The sequence below is a fragment of the Herpailurus yagouaroundi genome, unplaced genomic scaffold (genome assembly GCF_014898765.1).
Source record: "Herpailurus yagouaroundi ecotype Mexico unplaced genomic scaffold, PumYag 182, whole genome shotgun sequence".
Classification (NCBI taxonomy): Eukaryota; Metazoa; Chordata; class Mammalia; order Carnivora; family Felidae; genus Herpailurus; species Herpailurus yagouaroundi.
In genome coordinates this window covers 25231044-25252630 of record NW_024412413.1, presented here as the reverse complement: position 1 = coordinate 25252630, position 21587 = coordinate 25231044, and the positions used below count along the sequence as shown (strand labels likewise).

General features: G+C 37.4%; 1 protein-coding gene and 1 pseudogene across 2 annotated transcripts in view; both read right to left on the bottom strand.

Moving 5' to 3' along the window:
- The window catches only part of NTN4 (netrin 4), a 125323-nt gene that overhangs the window by 57413 nt on the left and 46323 nt on the right, over positions 1 to 21587 (bottom strand). For both annotated transcript variants that reach the window (XM_040491171.1, XM_040491172.1), the window contains exon 3: positions 20666 to 20944. In XM_040491171.1, the coding sequence (XP_040347105.1) occupies positions 20666 to 20944 (279 nt within the window). The remainder of the gene's footprint in view (positions 1 to 20665; positions 20945 to 21587) is intronic.
- Positions 16499 to 18011, bottom strand: LOC121040586 (aspartate aminotransferase, mitochondrial-like; annotated as a pseudogene).

Below are 21587 nucleotides of genomic sequence, written 5' to 3'. Positions count from 1 at the left end.
TTTTTTTTTTTTTTAAGTTTTTATTTTAATTCCGGTGTAGTTAACATATGGTGTCATTTTAGTTTCAGATGTATAATATAGTGATTCAACAATTGCATATATCACTTGGTGCTCTTCACGACGAGTGCACCCCTTAATTCCCATCACCTATTTCACTCGTTCCCCCCTCTGGTAACCATCAGTTTGTTCTCTATGGTTAAGAATCTGTTTCTTGGTTTGTCTCTCTCTTTTCTCGTTGCTCATTTGTTTTGTTTCTTAAATTCCACATATGAGTGAAATCATATGGTATTTGTCTTTCTCTGATTGACTTATTTCACTTAGCATAATACATTCTAGCTCCATCCACATCGTTGCAAACGGCAAGATTTCATTCTTTTTTATGGCTGAATATTTCATTGTATATATATATGCCACATCTTCTTTATCCATTCTTCTATCAGTGGACACTTGGACTGCTTCCAGATCTTGGCTATTGTAAATAATACTGCTATAAACATAGGGGTGCATGTATCTCTCTGAATTAGTGTTTTTATATTTTGGGGGGTAAATACCCAGTAGTGCCATTGCTGGATAGTAGGGTAGTTCTATTTTTAACTTTTTGAGGAACCTCCATACTGTTTTCCAGAGTGGCTGCACCAGTTTGCATTCCCACCAGCAGGGCCAGAGGGTTCCTTTTTTGCCACATCCTCACCAACACCTGTTGATTTTAACCATTGTGATAGGTATGCAGTGATATCTCAGTGTGATTTTGATTTGCATTTCCCTGATGATGAGTGATGTTGAGCATCTTTTCATGTGTTTATTTGCCATCTGTTTGTTTTCTTTGGAGAAATGTCTGTTAATATCTTTTGCCCATTTTCAAATTGGGTTATTTGTTTTTGGGGAGTTGAGTTGTATAAGTTCTTTATATATTTTGGATACTCATCCTTTATTGGATATGTCATTTGTAAATATCTTCTCCCATTCTGTAGATTGCCTTTTAGAGTTCTTGTTTCCTTCACTGTACATAAGCTTTTTATTTTGATGTATTCCTAATAGTTTGTTTTTGCATTTGTTTCCCTTGTCCCATGGGACCTATTTAGAAAAAAAAGTTGCTACATTTGATGCCAGAGAAGTTACTGCCTGTGCTCTCTTCTAGGATTTTTATGGTTTCAGGTCTCACATTTAGGTCTTTAATCCATTTTGAATTTATTTTTGTGTATGATGTGAGAAAGTGGTCCAGTTTCATTCTTTTCCATGTTACTGTCCAGTTTTCCTAACAGCATTTATTGAAGAGACTCTCTTTCCCATTGTATATTGATTCCTCTTTTGTCAAAGATTAATTGCCCATATAATTATGGGTTTATTTCTAGGTTTTTTATTCTGTTCTATTGATCTATGTGTCTATTTTTGTGCCAGTACCATACTGTTTTGATTATTATAGCTTTGTAGGATAACTTGAAGTCTGGAATTGTGATGCCTCTGGTTTTGCTTTTCTTTTTCAAGATTGCTCTGGCTATTCAGGGTCTTTTGTGGTTCCATACAAATTTTTAGGATGATTTGTTGTAGTTCTGTGAAAATTAATTTGTTAATTTTCATGATTTGGTGTAGTTCTGTGAAAATTAATTCTGCATTAAATGTGTAGATTGCTTTGGGTAGCATAGACATTTTAACTTGTATTTGTTCTTCCAGTCCATGAGCGTGGAAGTCTTTCCATTTCTTTGTGTTGTCTTCAATTTCTTTTATCAGTGTTTTATCATTTTCAGGGTACAGTCTTTTCACCTCTTTGGTTAGGTTTAAATATGTTATTATCTTCGGTATAATTGCAAATGGAATTGTTTTCCAAGTTTCTCTTTTGGCAGCTTTATTATTGGTGTGTAGAAAAGCAACAGATTTCTGTACATTGATTTTGAATACTATGACTTCACTGAATTCATTTATTGGTTCTAGCAGTTTTTTGGTGGAGTCTTCCGGGTTTTCTATATAAAGTATCATGTCATCTACAAACAGTGAAAGTTTGACGTCTTCTTTCCAATTTGTTGTCTGATTGCTGTGGCTATGATTTCAGGTACTATATTGAGTAAAAGTGGTGAGAGTGGACATCCTTGTCATGTTCCTGACCTTACAGGAAAAGCTCTCAGTTTTTCCCTATGAAGGACGATGTTAGCTGTGGGTTTTCATATATGGCCTTTATTATGTTGAGATATGTCCCTCTAAACCTACTTTATTGAGGGGTTTTATCATGAATAGATATTGTACTTTGTCAAATGCTTTTTCTGCATCCACTGAAATGATCATATGTTTCTTATCCTTTCTCTTACTGATGTGATGTATCACGTTGATTGATTTGTGAATATTGAACCACCCTTGAAACCCAGGAATAAATCCCACTTGATCATGGTGAATGATTTTTTAAAATGTATTGTTGGATTCAGTTTGCTAGTATTTTGTTGAAGATTTTTGCATCTATATTCATCAGGGATGTTGGCCTGTATCTCTCTCTCTCTCTCTCTCTCTCTCTGGTATCTTTATGGTAATGCTTGTCTCATAAATGAATTTGAAAGTTTTTCTTCTTTTTCTATTTTCTGGACTAGTTTGAGAAGAATAGGTATTAATTCTTCTTTAAATGTTTGGTAGAATTTGCCTATGAAGACATCTGGTCTTGGATTTTCATATGTTGGGGCTTTTTTTTTTATCACTGATTCAATTTCTTTGCTGGTAATCAGTCTCTTCAAATTTTCTATTTCTTTTTGTTTCAGTTTTGGTAGGTTACATGTTTCTAGGAATTTATCCATTTCTTCTAGATTGTCCAATTTCTTGGCATATAGTTTTTCATATTTTCTTATAATTGTTTGTACTTCTGTGGTGTTGATTGTTATTTCTCCTCTCTCACTTGTAATTTTATTTATTTGGGTCCTTTCCTTTTTTCTCTTTAAAAAAAATTTTTTTTAATGTTTATTTTTGAGAGAGAGAGAGAGCATGAGCAGAAGAGGGGCAGAGGGAGAGGAAGACACAGAAATCTGAAGCAGGCTCCAGGCTCTGAGCTGTAAGCACACAGCCCAACATGGGACTTGAACTCATGAACCATGACATCATGACCTGAGCCAAAGTCGGACACTTAACTGAATGAGCCACCCAGGTGCCCCGCTCTCTCTTTTTCTTGATAGGTCTTACCAATTTATTGACTTTTTCCAAAGAACCAGCTCCTGGTTTCATTGATCTATTCTATTGTCCATTGTTTTCCTGGTTTCTGTATCATTTATTTCTGCTCTAATGTAATTATTTCATTCCTTTTGCTCGTTTCAGGTTTTGTTTGTTCTTCTTTTTCTAGCTCCTTTAGGTGTAAGGTCAGATTGTTTATTTGATATTTTCTTATTTCTTGAGGTAGGCCTGTATTGCTATAAACTTCCCTCTTAGAACCACTTTTGACGGATCCCAAGTTTTGAACCATTCAGTTTTCATTTTTGTTTGGTTCCATGTATTTTTTATTTCTTTTATTTCCTGGTTGACCCTTCCATTGTTTAGTGGCATGTTATGTAAACTCCATGTATTTGTGGACTTCCTAGATATTTTCTTATGGTTGACTTCTAATTTTATAGTGCTGTGGTCAGAAAAAGTGCATGTTTTGACTTCGATTTTCTTGAATTTGTTGAGGTTTGTTTTGTGGCAAAATATATGATCCATTCTGGAGAATTCTCCATGTGCACTTCAAAAGAATGTGTATTCTGCTGCTGTAGAATGCTGTAGAATATTCTGAATATCTCTTAATCCGTCTGGTCCAATATGTCATACAAAGCCATTGTTTCCTTATTGATTTTCTGTTTAGATGATCTGTCCATTGATATAAGTGGGTGTTAAAGTCCCCTTCTATTGGGGCACCTGGATGGCTCAGTTGGTTAAGTGTCTGACTTTGGCTCAGGTCATGATCTCATGGTTCACGAGCTCGAGCCCCACATCAGGCTCTGCGCTGACAGCATGGAACCTGGAGCTCACTTTGAGTTCCGTGCCTCCCTCTTTCTCTGCCCCTCCCCCACTCACACTCTGTCTCTGTATCTCAAAAATAAACATTAAAAATTAAAAAATTAAAAAAATAAAAATAAATAAATAAATAAATAAATAAATAAATAAATAAATAAAGTCCCCTACTATTGTATTATTACCGGTTAGGTCCTTTATGTTTGTTATTAACTGTTTTAGGCATTTGATGCCTCCATGTTGGGTGGAGGCCAACTGTTATATATTCTTGTATTGTCTTGTCTTGTATTGTATTGTCTTCTATATCTTCTTGTATTGTCCCTTTTATATTATATAGTGTCCTTTTTTGTTAATAGTCTTTGTTTTAAAGTCTATTTTGTCTGATATAAGTATTGTTACTCCACCTTTCTTTTGACATCCATTTGCAAGATAAATGTTTTTATATCCCCTCATTTTCAATCTGCAGGTATCTTTAGGTCTAAAATGAGTCTCTTGTAGGCTGTATGTAGATGGTTCCTTTTTTTTAAAAAAAAATACATTTTGTCACCTTGGCTTTGATTGGAGCATTTAGTCCATTTACATTCAAAGTAATTATTGATAACTATGTATTTATTGCCATTTTATTACTTGTTTTGTGGTCACTTCTGAAGATTTTCTCTGATTCTTTCTTGTCTTTCTCTCTTTCATGGTTTGCTGGTTTTCTTTAGTCATATATTTGGATTTCTTTTCCTTTATTTATTTGCATTTGTATTAGTGGTTTTTATTGTGGTTATCATTAGGTTTGTATACAATATCTTTTGCATATAGCAGTCTATATTAAGTTGGTGGTCATTTAATTTTGAATCCATTCTTCACTCCTCTCCTCATTTTTAGGTATATTTTATTATATTTTACATCCTTTTATTTTGTGAGTTCCTTGACTGATTTTTTTAGAAATATTTATTCTTATTCCTTATGTGTTTCCTACCCTCATACTGTCACTTTTGATCTTTCCTTTCCACTCACAGAGTCCCCTTTAATATTTTTTGCTGGGTTGGTTTAGTGGTCATAAACTCCTTTAGGTTTTTTTGTTTTTGTTTTTGTTTTGTCTAGGAAACTCTTTATTTCTCCTTCTATTCTGAATGATAGCCTTGATGGATACTGTATTCTTGGCTGTAAATTTTTTCCATTCAGCACTTTGAATATATCATGCCAGTCTCTTCTGGCTTGGAAAGCTTCAGCTGAAAAATCCACTGATAGCCTTTTGGAGTTTCCCTTGTATGTTACTGTCTTCTTTGGTCTTGCTGCTTTAAAGATTTTTTTCTTTATCACTATGTTTTGCTATTTTAATTACAATACACCTTGGTATGGATCTGCCTTTGTTGATTTTGCTGAGGGTTCCCCGTGCCTCCTGAATCTGGATTTCTGTTTCCTTCCCCAGACTAGGGAAGTTTTCAGTTACTATTTCTTCAAAAAATTTTTTTGCCCTCTTTTCTCTCTCTTCTTCTGGGACTCCTATAATACAAACGTTATTACATTTGATGGAGTCACTGAGTTCTTTAAGTATATTCTCATTTTGCATAATTCTTTTTGCTCTCTTTCGTTCAGCTTGATTACTTTCCCTTACTTTGTCTTCTAGGTCATTAATTCGTTTTTCTGCTTCTTCTAGCCTACTGTTCATTCCATCAAATGTTTCTGACTGTCTATTGAGCTCTTTATTTATACTATGTTATTCCTTATCTCTGTGTTAAGGGTCTCACTGGTGTTTTCCACTCTTTTCTCAAGTTCAGTGAGTATCTTTATGGTCATTACTTTAAATTCTGTATAAGGCATGTTACTTATATCTGTTTCACTTAGATCTCTGGCCATGGCCTTTTCCTATTCTTTCATTTGAGACAAATTCCTTTGTTTTCTTATTTTGTCTGAGTCTCTGTGCCTGCTTCTCTGTGTTAGAAAAGCCAGCTATGTCTCCTCTTCTTGACCTTATGAAGAAGAGGTTTTGTAGTACCCTGTCCCCCAGGTCTGTCACTTCAGGGAGTATCTCCGATGTGTGCTCTGCTGTTGTGTTCTGGCCACTTTATCCTTCAGGCCAGTTGTCTGCAGAGTCTCTCTTTGCCTGTTGTGGTCAGTGTTTGATCCCTGGCCTGAATGTGGTGGATTTTAACTAGATGTGCTCTGGTCTGCTTGTGAAATGAGATCTATTGCCACTGCTGCAGGAACCTGCAAAATTCCCAGATCTTGAGACAGTGTGGGTGGGAGTTTGGTCTGGTCTGGGGGAGAAAGCCTGTTGCACTGGTACTAAGGCAAGTATGACTTGGAAGGGCAGTTCCACCAGAGCACTGTGGGGCAGGGCTGGATGTAAGCAAGTTAGGTAGTGACTACTGTACTGGTTCTCACAAATGGCCCTGTGCTTATGCTGCAGGGTGGGGGAGAAATGGCACCTGCCAGTTCCTTTGTTCCTGGAAGGGTGTCTTTGTGAACATTGCCCCTCTGGGACATGCTGGGAGATGAGTAAATAACCTGCCCATTGTGTGCCTAAGGGGTTCTTTAGATCGCTGTTTCCATGCTGTATGTCCAAGGGCTGTTTGCTCTGTCTTCTCTCCAAGAGCAGCCCCAATGCCCTAGGGGCTTTCCCTGAGCCAAGCCTACTGACCTTTAAAACTCCAGGCTTTAAGCCCTGCTGGTTGCAAGAACTCATGAAATTCAGTCCCTCTCATTTTTTAAGCAAATTACTGTGAGGCTTCTTCTTCCCTGTTCACTCCCCTGTCCATCTCTTACCCTTCTCCGTGACCATGGCTCCCTCCCCACTGCAGTGGTCATGATCTCTTTCTCTCCTGAACCAAGTCTCCATACTTCCTACTTTCTTCATTATTGCCTCTTCTCTACCTTTAATTATGGAGTTTGTTCTGCCAGTCTTTGGGTCAATCTCTGGGGTATTTAGGATAATTTGATAATTACCTAGTTGTATTCGTGGGACTAGGTGAACCTAGGGTCCTTCTAATTGGCTACCATCTTGCCCACTCTGTCTTTTCACTTTTAAGTGAATCTCCAAACCCAGTGTGAAGCTTCAACTTATAACTCCAGGATCAAAAGTTGCATGCTCTACCAACTGAGCTAGCCAGGAACCCCAATAGCATCTTTTGATGCACAAATATTTTTACTTTTGATGAAGTCCAATTTATTTATTTTTTCTTTTGTTGTTCTGTGCTTTTGGTGTCAAATCTAAGAAACCATTTCCTAATCCAAGGTCACAGAGACTTACATTTGTTTCCCTCTAAGAGTTTTATAATTTTAGGTTTACATTTAAGTCTTTGATCCCTTATAAGTTAATTTTTGTATGTGGTGTAAGAAAGGGGTCCAAATTCTTTTGCATGTGGTTATTCTCTTGTCCCTGTACCATTTATTGAAAAGACTCTTTCCATTGAATAATCTGGACATCTTTGTTAAAAATCAATTTACCACAGATGTATGGATTTATTTCTGGAGTCTTTATCTTATCAATTTTTGTGTCTATCTTTATGCAAGTACCATACTGTTTTGTTATTATTGTAGCTTTGTGGTAAGTTTTGAAATTGGAAAGTGTGAGCCCTCCAACTTCATTGTTCTTCAAAATTGTTTTGACTATTTAAGGTCCCTTTCCTTTCCATATGAATTCAGATTGTCCATTTCTGCAAAGAAGTCATTTAGAATTTTGATGGGGCTTCATTGAACCTGTATATTGATTTGGGGACTATTTCCATCTTAGCAATATTAAACCTTCCTATCCATGAACACAGGATGATTTTCCTTTTATTTAGATCTTTAATTTCTTTCAAGAATATTTCAGAGTTTTCAGTGTACAGGTCTTACATTTACTTGGTTAAATTTATACCAAAGTATTTTATTCTTTTTTTGATGCTATTGTAAACAGAATTGTTTTCTTAATTTTATTTTTGGATTATTCATCACTAGTGTATAGAAACACAACTGGCTTTTATGTATTCTTTTATATCCAACTTTGCTGAACTTGTTTATGAGCTCTAACAGTTGTTTTGGCTGTTGCTGTTGTTTTGTTATTTTTTTTCTTTTTGTGGATTCTTAGGGGTTTTCTACATATAAGATCATGTCATCTGTGAACATACATAGTTTTACTTCTTCCTTCCAATCTGGATGCCTTTTATTTCTTTTCCTTTTATTTTTTCTTTCTTTCTTTTCTTTTTTTTTTTTTCCTAATTGCCCTGGCTAGAACTTCTAGTACAATAATAAGTAGAAGTTATGAGAACAGGCATCCTTGCCTTATTCCCGATCTTGGTAGGGAAAGCATTCAGTCTTTCACCTTTAAGTATGATGTTAACTGGGATTATCATAGATGCCTTTACTCATGTTGAGTAAGTTCATTTCTATATATACTTTGTCGATTTTTTTCCCTTTTTAGTCAAGAAAGAATGTTGAATTTTGTCAGAATCCATTGAGATGAGCATGTGGTTTTTATCCACTGTTTTATTATTATGGTGTATTATATTGGTTGATTTTCTGATATTAAACTAATCCTGAATCTTAAAATATATAGTCCTCTATATTTTTACTGCAATAAAATATTATAGCCAAGAATATGCTGCTCTTCGCTTTCCTTACTAGGGCAGTATAACTGCTCCTTCTAATACTTACAGTCACAGCTAGGTTAACAATGTCTAGACAAAAATATTTTAAGATTTTATTTTGGGGGCGCCTCGGTGGCACAGTCGGTTAAGCGTCCGACTTCAGCCAGGTCACGATCTTGCGGTCCGTGAGTTCGAGCCCCGCGTCAGGCTCTGGGCTGATGGCTCGGAGACTGGAGCCTGTTTCTGATTCTGTGTCTCCCTCTCTCTCTGCCCCTCCCCCGTTCATGCTCTGTCTCTCTCTGTTCCAAAAATAAATAAACGTTGAAAAAAAATTAAAAAAAAAAAGATTTTATTTTGATTAAAAAGCAAAATTAAACTTTCATAGTATAAAGGTGTTGGAGGATTTGAAAAGCAATCTTTCTGAATATCTAGTATAATAAATTAAGTGTTAATATTGTACTATTTATTATGTTGGGGGACAGCTGATATGTCACGGCAGTTTGTCTCTTAATATTTATAAATTTTATTATTCTGTTCTTCAAGTCATACAATTTATGCAAAATGGCTATAAAAGTTGTTGAAATCTTGGGGCGCCTGGGTGGCGCAGTCGGTTAAGCGTCCGACTTCAGCCAGGTCACGATCTCGCGGTCCGTGAGTTCGAGCCCCGCGTCGGGCTCTGGGCTGATGGCTCAGAGCCTGGAGCCTGTTTCCGATTCTGTGTCTCCCTCTCTCTCTGCCCCTCCCCCGTTCATGCTCTGTCTCTCTCTGTCCCAAAAATAAATAAACGTTGAAAAAAAAAAATTAAAAAAAAAAAAAATTGTTGAAATCTTTAAAAAAAAAAACTGTTATAAGATACCTTCATGCTATAGAAGCTCTTTGGTCTCTGAGCATTCCATTAAAGCAGGTATTACTGTGTTAGACTGATATAATTAATTCCTAAAAGTTGAACATTTTAAACTTTATAATTACCTATTATTTAATATCTAAACCACTGTGAGCAGGATCTTGCTTTCCATATATTGAATGATAACAGTTTAATTTTCTGGCAAAGCCATCTCAATCCCATTGTAATCTGAAGAACCAGATGGATTCACAGATCTCTTGTGACTTCGGGTCTTTTAGTAACAAAACGTAGCAGGTTAACTTAGTGGCATAGGTTAGTTACTTTGTAAATGGTTTTTTTGGTTGCTATATTATTTATAAACCAATGTTTTATGATTGGATAATTAAAGTTTTTTATATTAAGAAAAAAGGAAATTAAGATTGGAATGACATTTTAAAAATTAAAATTTAATATAGATGATATAACTGTGAATTTCTATTACAATTTTTTTCTGTATAACCAAGAAAATCATGTTAAAAATGTCCCAAAGCATTTTATGTCATCTATATTCTGAAAAGATGTTAAGAAAAACAATGGCAATATTGGAAATGGTCTCACTATGTGCTTCTTTTTTTGCCTCAATTTTAAGAAATAAATAATTAAAAAGAAATACTGAAGATAATTTAGTTATTCTCTGAGGAAATGTGAGTCTGGATCAAAGATACAGTAATCCATCTGACACTCCTAGTATTTGTATGATTATGTTTATTACAAAGCTTGTTTGACAGGATTTCCTTTTCTCTAGATGATCTTAAAAGTCTTTATCTTATTGCCTTAATAAGACCACAATAATTATCAGTGAAAACAATAAGCACCTTAATATAGATGAAACTCTACTGAAGAGTTCTGAGATTTTTTTCCTTAGCATTATGAGGGTAAATGTGACATAAAGAGAATAAATTTTGGAATTAGATACATGGGGTTCCTAATCACTGCTCTCAATAATTTTGGACAAATTCCTTAAAGCAAGACCTAATTTCCTACCTATAAAATAAGGTAATAATAACAGCTCCATGTATTTGTTTGAGGATTTAAAGAAAAAATGTGTGTAGAAATGTGACACAATCAAGAACAGTCATTACTGTTAATATTATTGACATTATTAACTGAAATGAATCTCTTAAATTTAAAATGCCATTGATTAATTAATTCATTTAGCAATTCAGGACTTTTTGAACTTATGTTAGACATTGTGAATGTTCCAGTATGTGCCATTAAAGAAGAAAGTAGCTTAGCAGATAGGGAAAGTTGGATATGTAAGAAAATAATTACAATACAGTGAAGTAAGTATTTTAATCAGGAGTAGTACAGGGGAGGGACGCCTGGATGGCTCAGTCAGTTGAGCATACTCAACTTCAGCTCGGGTCACAATCTCACGGTATCTGACTTTGGTTCAGGTCATGATCTCACGGTTTGTGAGTTCAAACCCGGTGTCGGACTCTGTGCTGACAGCTCAGAGCCTGGAGCTTGCTTCAGATGCTGTGTTTCCCTCCTCTCTGCCCTCCCCCACTCACACTCTGTCTTTCCCTCTCTCTCAAAAATAAATAAATGTAAAAAAAAAAATAAAAGAGTAGTACAGGGGACTGTGAGAGGCCTCAAGAATGATTTGAGTTTTGTTTTCAAGGCCACTAATGACCTAATTGCTTGATAGAATAAGCTATAATTCCTCATCTTTTATGTTAGTGAAATTGGGTGGCACAGTTTGGAGCACATTCCTCTTCAGTGCTCCTATGCCTGTGTAATCTCACAGAGTTAAGTGCCCACCCCCCCTTTTTTTACACATGAGAAGTGAATTAAATGGCAAATAAGAATTAAAAGATAAATATGTTATAACTACAATATTTAACCTCTTTTCAGAATACTATGCTATGGAAATACTATGATTCCACCTTCTCTTTAATTTTAATACCTACCAGAGCCTTATGTGGGAAACAAAGAAACCTCTACCCTTCAGGAATTCTGAGAGCTGACTGAGCCAGCCAAATTACATGCCTGGAAGTGGTGCCCTTAGAAATGCAAAAATAAAAGGCAAAGGACGTCTGATCAGTGTTTACTCTTACAAACTTCATAACTGTTTGTATTATATATAAAATATTTAATAGTGGAACAAATGCAATCATTTTCCCATTTCTAATATGTGAACTCCTTTAAAGCTAAAAATATATTTTAGTTTTTGAAACCATAATTTTCTCTGTTTTTAATTTCTATCTAAAAAGCTAAAGTGCTAAAGAGGTATCAGAATTCCATATGGCTAAAAAAAATCTTATTATGAGTTAATAAATACTACAGTCCTTTCATATCCCCACACATGTAATATTTTATTCCATTAACATATTTACATTGCTAAGATATAACACAATTGTAGTTTCAATTATAGCTTTAAGGCTTTTAATGCCAAAATTAGAAGACCTTGTTTTCCTCACTATTTGAAATAGCTATGAATTTTCTGTCTTGTGGAATCATTAGGACACTGTGTGTGCGCGTGTGTATGTTTGTATTTTAACTTTGTGTGTCTGGTGACTAAAAATTCTTGTAAGAGGGAATAAGGACTTAAATTACAGCTTATCTTCTACTGAATGTAATTGTTTTAGGACAAATTGAAGTACATTTCCAGCTCTTACAGAATTGGCAAGACGCAAATGAAATACCACAGAGATATGGGTTCTGGGGTTGTGAACCAGAAGTGAGATATCTATCTGTAACCTCAGCTTTTCTCTTTCCATGTAGCTCCCCCCCCCACCACCTCCTCATTATATTAGCAGTGAAACGGCAAGACTAGGCCTTGCAGACCCAGATATCTCCCAGATATCTGCAGAATGGATCCAAAAATGCTACACTGAAAAAGAAATATTTATAAGAAAAATTTTCAAAGTGAGATATACCTTGAATATCTGACAAGTACTTACAGTAGGAAAAATGTCAAATTTAAGTTGTTTCTTCCCAAATTTCTACTAGTTGCTCAAACTTGTTAAAGAAACTTATTTTTGTATCTGAAAAATGCTCCAATTTTGACATAAATATAGATGTTTCACTTTCTGCAAAGCATGTTCATGAAAAGTTGAATCGTATATATATTATATTTTGGAGAACCAATTTCACGTTTCTATTGACTTATATTTTACTTTCAGAAATGTCAGCTCTGACACCAACAATTTAGTTTTCAGTTGTTTTTTCATTTAACCTTTCTGTGAAATAGTCAAAGGCCTGCAAATAAATATTTAAACATTCCGGGAAAACCTTTGAAAGGAACCCCATAGGTAATTCTTTCATGAGTGCAAAAATCGTTTTGTAATGAATGAAGTCTTCTGGTTTCCTGATCTTCAAATAAAAAGAATATACTTAGGCCACTTTTGCCACTAAGAGAAAAAGTATATCTTGCTGTCTTAAGCGAAAATAAAGCTAGATTACTTGGGAAGTTTTACAATCAAAACACTAACAATTTCCAGCCATGAACATATTTTACTAGCTTGTCCTTCTACTAGAAAACACAAGGTAGTAAATGAAGTATAATCAACATTCTGTACACCTTCTATGGTATCTGTAGTTACTCATTGCCAAGGGACTAATGACAAAGCTATAACATAGTAACACTCAGGAACATTAAAATAAGAAGGTCAAGACCTTGAAATGGATTAAGGATAATCTCACACTAACTGTATCAAATTGGCAGGCTTCATAATAAGTTTGTTAATATTTGGAACACAACACTGTGCACCATTTTGGTGATAGGATTACCCTTTCCTCCAGATCCTAATGTGACAAATGAAATGATTGGATTGCTGCTGCCTTCATTACTGTTTTCAAGCCCTTGTTCTTTTCTTTAATTCCTTGAAGAGTTAAGAGGTTTCTAATTATTATTTTTGGCTTATTCCACAGCACATTTAAAATTTTTTTGAAGATGAAAAATGTAGTCTTAAACCTGTTCTGACAATATAAAACTTGATATATGAGATGTGCAAACATAAATATATAATGTATTCAGATTCAGATGAGAAAAATGTTTGTAATGAAACTATATGAGTAATTCTAACACCTGCCTTACAGAGTTAGGTAGCTAAGTGACATTTTCCTCAACCCCCACTATATGGTTCTACATATGGTTTCAATGTTTACTCTTAGTTTTAGAATACACCAGTTAAAATATTGATACTCTTTTATAATGAGTTTCTGATTACAAAGGAAAAATCCACCTTAACAAGTATAGAGCAAGGTATTTAAACAATTCTTCACAGTATTCTAAGGCTTCTGTGGTATCCAATGAATGATATGTTACTAAAACAATGAAATGTTCCATGTTCCTTATTACCATCCATCATCCAACAGCTGTAAAATTACCAGCTGCTAGGAAAAAGAGAACTACATCAGTCCTTTCCAGCTGCAAAGAGAAAAAGGAGATCTTAAGATCTCCTTTTTGCATAATGTCTGGGATCCAAGCAGGCTGGAGTCAAAGTTTCCTTGTCACAAACACCCAACCTTGTGAACATGTCAAACAGCACATAAGCTACAATTTATTTGTGTTGTTACGGGGAAGAAGTGTATGTGGGAGAAGAAGTAGAAGTGGCTGGGGTAATACAATATAGTAATAGCAACGTCAGTAGTGGCTACTATATGCCAGGCACAGGCTATCATAATTTTAAAACTCATAATAACTATATAAGGTAGATCTTATTTTCTTGGGAAACTGAGGTTCAGTGAGACTGAGTAACTTAGCAAATGGTGTGGTGAATCAAATCCAGATCTGACTCCAAAGCTAGGGTCTTAATTACTTCACTGTTCTGCCTTCCAGTAAAATGAACAGATGAGAAAAATCTGAACTGGTAAAGAATAAATGGAATGTATTTGAGAATGTATCTGGGAAGAAGGGGAAGCATGAAGGTGGTAGTAAAAGACATAGGAGGAGTGTTTCAAAGTAAATGAGGGTGCCAACTTGCACTTAGTGCCTTTTTCTGCTCCCCTCTCTCACAGGGAGAAAATGACCCTAACATCTTAGATAACTTGAGAAACAGATTAAGTATCATTTCCATTAACTTCCTTAATTGTCATCGGCCATCAAAAATTCTAGCGCATAAAATCAGACTTCATTAATTAATTACTCATCCTGACAACAATATGAGCTGTAGATGAATTGGCGCAGTCTATTAAGCAGCAGCTCTCAAACTTTAGCAAGCACTGAAATCACCTAGGCCCCATCTCTAGAGTTTCTGATTGAGAACTGATAATTCTAACAAGTTCCCAGGTAATGCTCCCAGTGCCACTGGTTCAGGACCACCAACTATAAGAAAAACTGTGCTAAACAATGTTATATTTATACACACATACCTATGACAAACTGACTAGTAAAAGAATAATGTTTTTCAAGAGGCTACCTTCCATTGTACAGGCACAGTTTATGAATCCAGTTATTTATACCTGCATATGTAAAATGAATAGTGTTCATACAAATGTGGGAGGACAACTGACCTTATGGCCATGTTATTAATTAATTACACAAAAGAGTATGCTTTTAATGTGCAATTTGCTCACCTAAGCAGTTATGGAAATAAGAATATCACATTTAAAAGAGGCAATCATTCCCAAATTTAATACCAACTCTTTATAATCCAGAAAAAAATACATAAAAATAAAATGCACTTAAGCTTAGGGATGGGAAAAATCTAAAACTAGAACTATTCCTATTTCCAATCATAAGCGTCTGCTGGTCCAATTGCTTATGGCTTAAAAAACAAAAATAACTTTTTTTAAGCAAGTAGAGACAAGGATTTTCACAGAACTGGATCCTGGAAGCCAACATACCATTGGCCACTTAGCCTGTTTCTTCTCCCTTACCCTGCCCTGGCTCTAAGTTTGACTTGATCTTGCCTGGTTTTGGCACATGCTGTAGTTACAGTACTAGGGGCTACCACCACTGCTGCTGAAATCGATATGAAAATTGGGAAGCAGCATGGCACAAAACCAGTATTATTTTTTTTAAGTAGGTTTCATGTCCAGTATAGAGCCCAATGCAGGGCTTGAATTCATGACTCTGAGATCAAGACCTGAGCTGAGATCAAAGGTCAGACACTTAACCAACTGAGCCACCTAGGCGCCCCCAAACTAGTATTATTTTAAAAGGAAGTTGCTTCCAATTTCAGAGTGACCTGAGATTAGTAAGGAAGTGAAGTTTCAATCCCCTAAGGTCTTCTAGGATGGAGACTTCTCATTCCAACATCCTTTTAAAATGAAAAACACTTACTAAATAATCCCCTTTACTTGGTTATCCAGATCCTTTCTATAGGCTACCAGTTTTCTTTTTTGGGATGGGAAAGGTCATCCTACAGTAACTTTATTATGACAGAGAACCCAGGCTGCAATAAGTCTACATGATTAGAACAGATGGTTGTTATCTTTCCAAAGGGTGAAGCCTGAGCCCAGCTGGCAGCACACAAGGTTAAAACCAAGGTCCAGAATATCCTCTTTCCTAGTATTACCCTGCATTACCCAACTCATGATGTGAGATGCAAGACCCAGTGGGAGAAAATTGAACATTCAATCATCGAAAAGGATGCTGAAATAAAGTGCAGTTGCCTACTCTTCCACTATTCATTGCTGAGAAAGACGAGGGTATGGGATGAATAGCAAATTATGTCCTTTACTCTTCAAATAAATAAATCCTTAGAAAATGGGGTTGATGGCCAATCAGGCAGTAGAACAGGATGAAAATCTAAGCTAGTTAGAGATCTTTGTGCCATGGGCAAAGAAAAGCAGGGATAAGGGAAAAGAGAGGAACATTAAAATGCCTGGAAACATTAAAAAGGGAGAAACTTCTTTCTCTTTTCTTAAACAAGATAGGAAACAGCATTTTTAATTTTCTTTGCTGCAGTGGCAGTAGATTCTGGTTTTCATAAAACACGATTTCAGTAACATGGTCTATTGATAAGATTGCTCAGTCACGGGAAGATAAACAGGCTGACCATTAATGTTAGGACTAGGTCTTCTCACAAAGCCTTTAACAAGGGCTATGTCTCACGCTGGGTCCACAGAGGAACTCTTAACACTATAAGGTGCTTCAGTTAAAGCTTCTGCGATATTTCAATGGCATGATTGATGGTTTTCTTTTAAGAATGTGACTCTCTTATACATGTAAACTACTTTAGAAAAGTTATAGATAAAAAGCTGAGGGAGAGTTTGGTTTCAAGCCACACAGTTCCAGACACCAACCACAGATGCCCCTGTCCTGTTTAACTACATGTTATTTTCTGAGCAACATTCATTCACTGAGTGGTTGAAAGAAATGATCTGCCAGTCACCTCCACCCTCCCTCATCCTGTGAATCTCACAAATACAGAGGCTGAAGACAGGACAGTTGACTCTGTTCCCCCTCATCAGGAAAATCATTTGGTGACTGAGTGGATGTCATGAGCAAGATAGCCCAGTTGTCCAAGATGATCCTTGCTACAAAGATGAGGCTGACCTTTGTCATGTAGATGAGAACTCCTTGGTCAGCTGCTCCACCTGTTTGGGCTTTAGCCCTGTGAAACAAAATATGCCAGTCTGGTCAGGGATGTGCTGCCCATTGTGGGAGAAGTCCTCCTTCTTGAGGTTGGAGACCAGCCGAATCTGCATGCTAATGATGCAGCTGGCCATGACTTGCGCTTCTTAACAACCATTGTTTTTGAAAATCTAGATGGTCAGAGTGGTCGAGGCAATTCGGGCTCCATTGAGAGGAGGGTTGGAATACATGGGATGGATCAGTGTCTTCATCTGTGATTCCACCCCTCTGACTTCATCAGCATCTTTGCAGACCACAGTGAAGTCTCCCACACACTTACCATATAAGCCCATGTTCTTGGTATAGGATTGGCAGAGACAAACATTAATGCCCTCTTCAGTGAAGTGGTGTACAGCCTAGGCATCCTTGGTACCATCACTACTGGCAAAGTCTTGGTAGGCCATGTCAAAGAACGTAGAGAGATTCTTTTTGTCACTGCTGTTGCTATTTCCTTCTATTTCTCAGAATGAGGGTCCACTTCCACGGGATTGTGGGCATAGGTGTGCAGAAGAACACTTTGCTGTGGCATTTTTGAAATGTCCTCCATAGTGCTTGTGAAGTCAAAGCCACAAGTCTGGGGGGGGGGGGTGGGTCATAGTATTGTTAACCTTGCAGCTGCATGCCAGTATGTCTGATGGTTTGGGTAGAAGAGACATCTTGGCTGATCTTAAAAAAATCTATGCAGAAAACCAGTTTGATACCCAGGGCCTTAATTCCAGAAATGGTCTGCACAGTGATATACTGGCCAATTTTCAACTCTTTGCTGTCCTCCACCGGGGTCTGTCCTATAGATGTCTTGCAAAATTCAGCCAGTCCTGCAATGGGCAGATATTCTTTGTCCATATTTTTTACATCAGTCTGGGCCTCTGCCTTCCAGATGCTAGGGAGGACATAAGGCTCTCCTATACTGGTAGACACCTCCTACCAGATTCTTTCTGCTACTGGTGTCTCTCTTACAGTATTTTGTGACTCTCGGGATGGGATCTGGAGGCCCCATCTCCACATGGGCCCACCAGGAGCTGACTCTTGCAGAGACCAGGTGGTGAGGCTGAGGTGGAAGACTGTGGTGATTTTGGAGAGGATGCTGTCAGAGTGCAGCAGTACCAGGTGGCAACAAGAGGTTCAGTGGGTAGTGGCAGAATGGAGTGGAGGGCCAGTGGTGCAAACATGGGGCTCAGGCTCATTGCCTGACAGTTTTCTTGCTGGCAGAAGACTGTATAGAATAGTTATATTTTGAGACTTTTATAGAAGTTTCTCATAACTCTGTATTTATCTCTTTTCAAGTTTAGCAAAGTTAATAGAATTCCCTCTCCCTTCTTTTAAGTCAGAAAGCCATTTTTTAATTTCTAAAGCTCTAGCATATATTTCTAGGTTGTGCCCATGGTCACCTGCCACACCTATACCAGGTTGTCTGGGTAGCCAGCAAACAGTCTGGCTATCAGAAGACCAGGTTGGGGAGGTACACTGGGGTGGCTCTGCCTTGCTGCTAATACTGATAACTTCTTGTTTCGGCTAATCTACAATGATCTTGACCTTAAAGTTCCAGATCTTAATGCTGTGGCGTGTGGCAACACAGAGCCACAGTGGTGGGGGCTGAATCACAGGGTATTGATGACATCCTTGCCATCTAGTGCATGAAGGTACTTGCCTTTGTTGAGAACCCACAGCATGACCTGGCCATCTCTGCCTCCAGAAGCACAGAGGAATCCATCCGGAGAGACAGTCACTGCATTCAGGTAGCCTGTGTGGCCAGTGTGGTTGGTCTTCAGCTTGTAGTTTTCCAGATTTTATCCCTTGACCAGCTTGTGGCTTATGAACAAAAGAAATTTACTTCTCACAGTTCTGGAGACTGGAAGTCTAAGATCAGGGTGCCAGCATAGTCGGGTTCTCATAAAGACCCTCTTCCAGGTTACAGACTGCTGACTGCTCACTGTATCCTCACGTGGCAGAAAGAGAGCTAGCTAGCTCTCTCAGCTCTTAAGGCCACTAATCCCATTCATGAGGGCTCTACTCTCATGACCTACTTACCTCCCAAAGGCCCCACCTCCACATACCATCACACTGTGATTAGGTTTTCAACATATGAATTTTGGAGGGACACATTCAGTCCATTGCAGCCTGCATGCTCTCCTTTCACTAATTCACTTAGTGGCAGAAATTTATTGGTACTCTACTTCACATAAACTTTCTAATTACAGTCTAGTAGATTGACATGTGTCTAGAATGTCTGGGTTCTTTTTTTTTTTTTTTTTTTTTTTTTATGTTTGCTTAGTTAGGAGAGGAGGGGCAGAGAGAGGGAGAGAGAATCCCAAGCAGGCTCCACACTATTAGCATGGAGACCCACCTGGGGCACGACCTCACCAACCAATGTGAGATCATGACCTGAGCTGAAATCAAAAGTCAGATGCTTAACCAACTGAGCCCCCGAGGTGCCCCTGGGTTATTTTCTATTTCAATCATACTTGAACCCAATTATCTTAGGTATTACAAATTAGTCCATCCTTTATTTGAAGCAATGTGAGTTCAGAGATCCATTAGTGTTTGCAAACTAGTTTGTTGGGTGAATGTTTCATTTTCTCCAACTTGGGAGCCCCAGTTTCATTTCTAGAGTGATAGCATTGTTTCTGTTTTTGAAACTCTGGCTGATTCCCTAGTCATTTTTGTTACCCCAATGTTTTCCTGCACCCCAGGGACTTAGCCCAGCAAACACAAACTGTCCTGCTGGCTAACTGGTTCATGCTCCCCTATGGCCCTTTCCTCTATCAGGGCTGGGAGAAAGATGACACATGTGGAAGTCTACTCTACAAAATGACATAAGGATACTTTGAGATCTTCAAATTTTTTTTATTTATTTTTGCTTTGATCTGAAGTATCAGAGAAAAATATAAAATTTAAAAATTGAAGTGCTCTCCTACCTGTCTTCCCCTTGCCTAATCCACATAGCTTTGGGTGCATCCCAACAAGGCACTTGCTGTCTGAGCCACTCTGTAACCTTGTTTTTTGGAAGAAGGTGATGTGAGGACAATGACAATAGGTTTTGATTATCTTTTTATTCCTATGTTGCTATCACTCAATCAAACACCTAATTCTGGCTCCAGTAACATACCAGACTAAGGCAACAAAGATCACGCAGTCCCTGTCATCAGGAGTTTGTGATCTCCTGGGAGATGCAGACAAGCAAAAGTTGAGAGGAAAGCCCAAGGAGATATGTGAATACAGAGGAAAGGGAGTTTAACCATGGTTTAGGGTGAGAGGGGGTCAGGCCAACTCTTCACAGAGGAGAATTATTATTCATTCTATTGGCTGAACAGCAAAAGATACCAGGCATTAAACTGAAGTTCTTATTTTTTCCACTTTAAAATGTCTTCAACAATGGTTCCCATTTACTGTCAAAGCTGGCTTCTGAGTGATAATGCCACTAATATGATTATGCCAACCTCTCTTACTGCTCACCTTACACTTCATATCTGAAGGTCATGGCACTAAAAATTGGCATGGATGTATTCCAAGGAATCTGGTTATCATACTTGACTATTTATAATTCTAAAATTGAAGACTAAATCACAAGTTAATTGGCACTTTAAAAGATGGGTATGGAGTCGGAGGAGTGAATCAGCAGAGGAAGAAACAGGGAGGACTATGTGAGTGCAGACCAACTCTAAGGGAACTTTGATTACCAATGTCCAAAATTGAAAGTAACTTATGGTTTGTTTTTCACAGGTGAGGAATTGTTTTACATACCACATGGAATGCTCCTGGGGCTTTGACAGGTCTGAAGCCATCAACAGGAACGCATTGATCCGCATGGCCGTTACAGAAGCAGCTGCCCTTGACAATGAAATCATAGATTGCATAATGTGTAAAATGTTGAGGCTTTGTGGTCAAGTCATTTCTCTGACAGGGGCAAGACTGTCGTTTTAGCAACTGCACACGGAGGTTGGTGATCTTCAATTGCTCCTGCACTTTGGCACTATAAGGGTTCTCTGCATCATATGGTGGTGACAAAGCTCTGAAAATAACCTGTAAAGAAAGAAAAAAATACCATGAGTATATACGACTGTGTGCAAACCCCAAATTGTTTGCCTCATACAGTCTTGGTTTGATTTACACCTTTTGTCATCTGCAAGTGATAAGATAAGAGATTTTTAGACTTTGATCACACAGGTGTGCTGCCTGTTCAGATGCAGAAGTATAAATTGAGTAACCAGCAGAGACCTTACTCTTGAGATGAAGGCAGCCATGCAAAGATCTTGGGGGAAGAGCATTCTGGGCAGAAGGAACAGCAAGTTTAAAGGCCTTGAAGCTGAATCCAGCTTGGCTTATTAAAGGAAGAACAACAAGGCCAGTGTGACTGAAGTCCAGGAAACAAGGGGACAGTTTTTAGAGAAGAGGACAGAGCCAGTGCATAACAGATCATGAATAGAGAGTCCTTTAAAGGCCATGGTAGTTATTCTAACTGTAGTGGGAAGGCACTGGAGGGTCATATGCAGAGAGCTGATACCATCTGATTTACATTTTTAAAAAAGATAACTCCCACTTCTATAAGGAGAATGGATTAAAAAGGGGGAAGAAGAGAAGCACCAAAATCAAGATCCAGACATTTCTTTTTTTTTTTTTTTTTTTTTAATTTTTTTTTTCAACGTTTATTTATTTTTGGGACAGC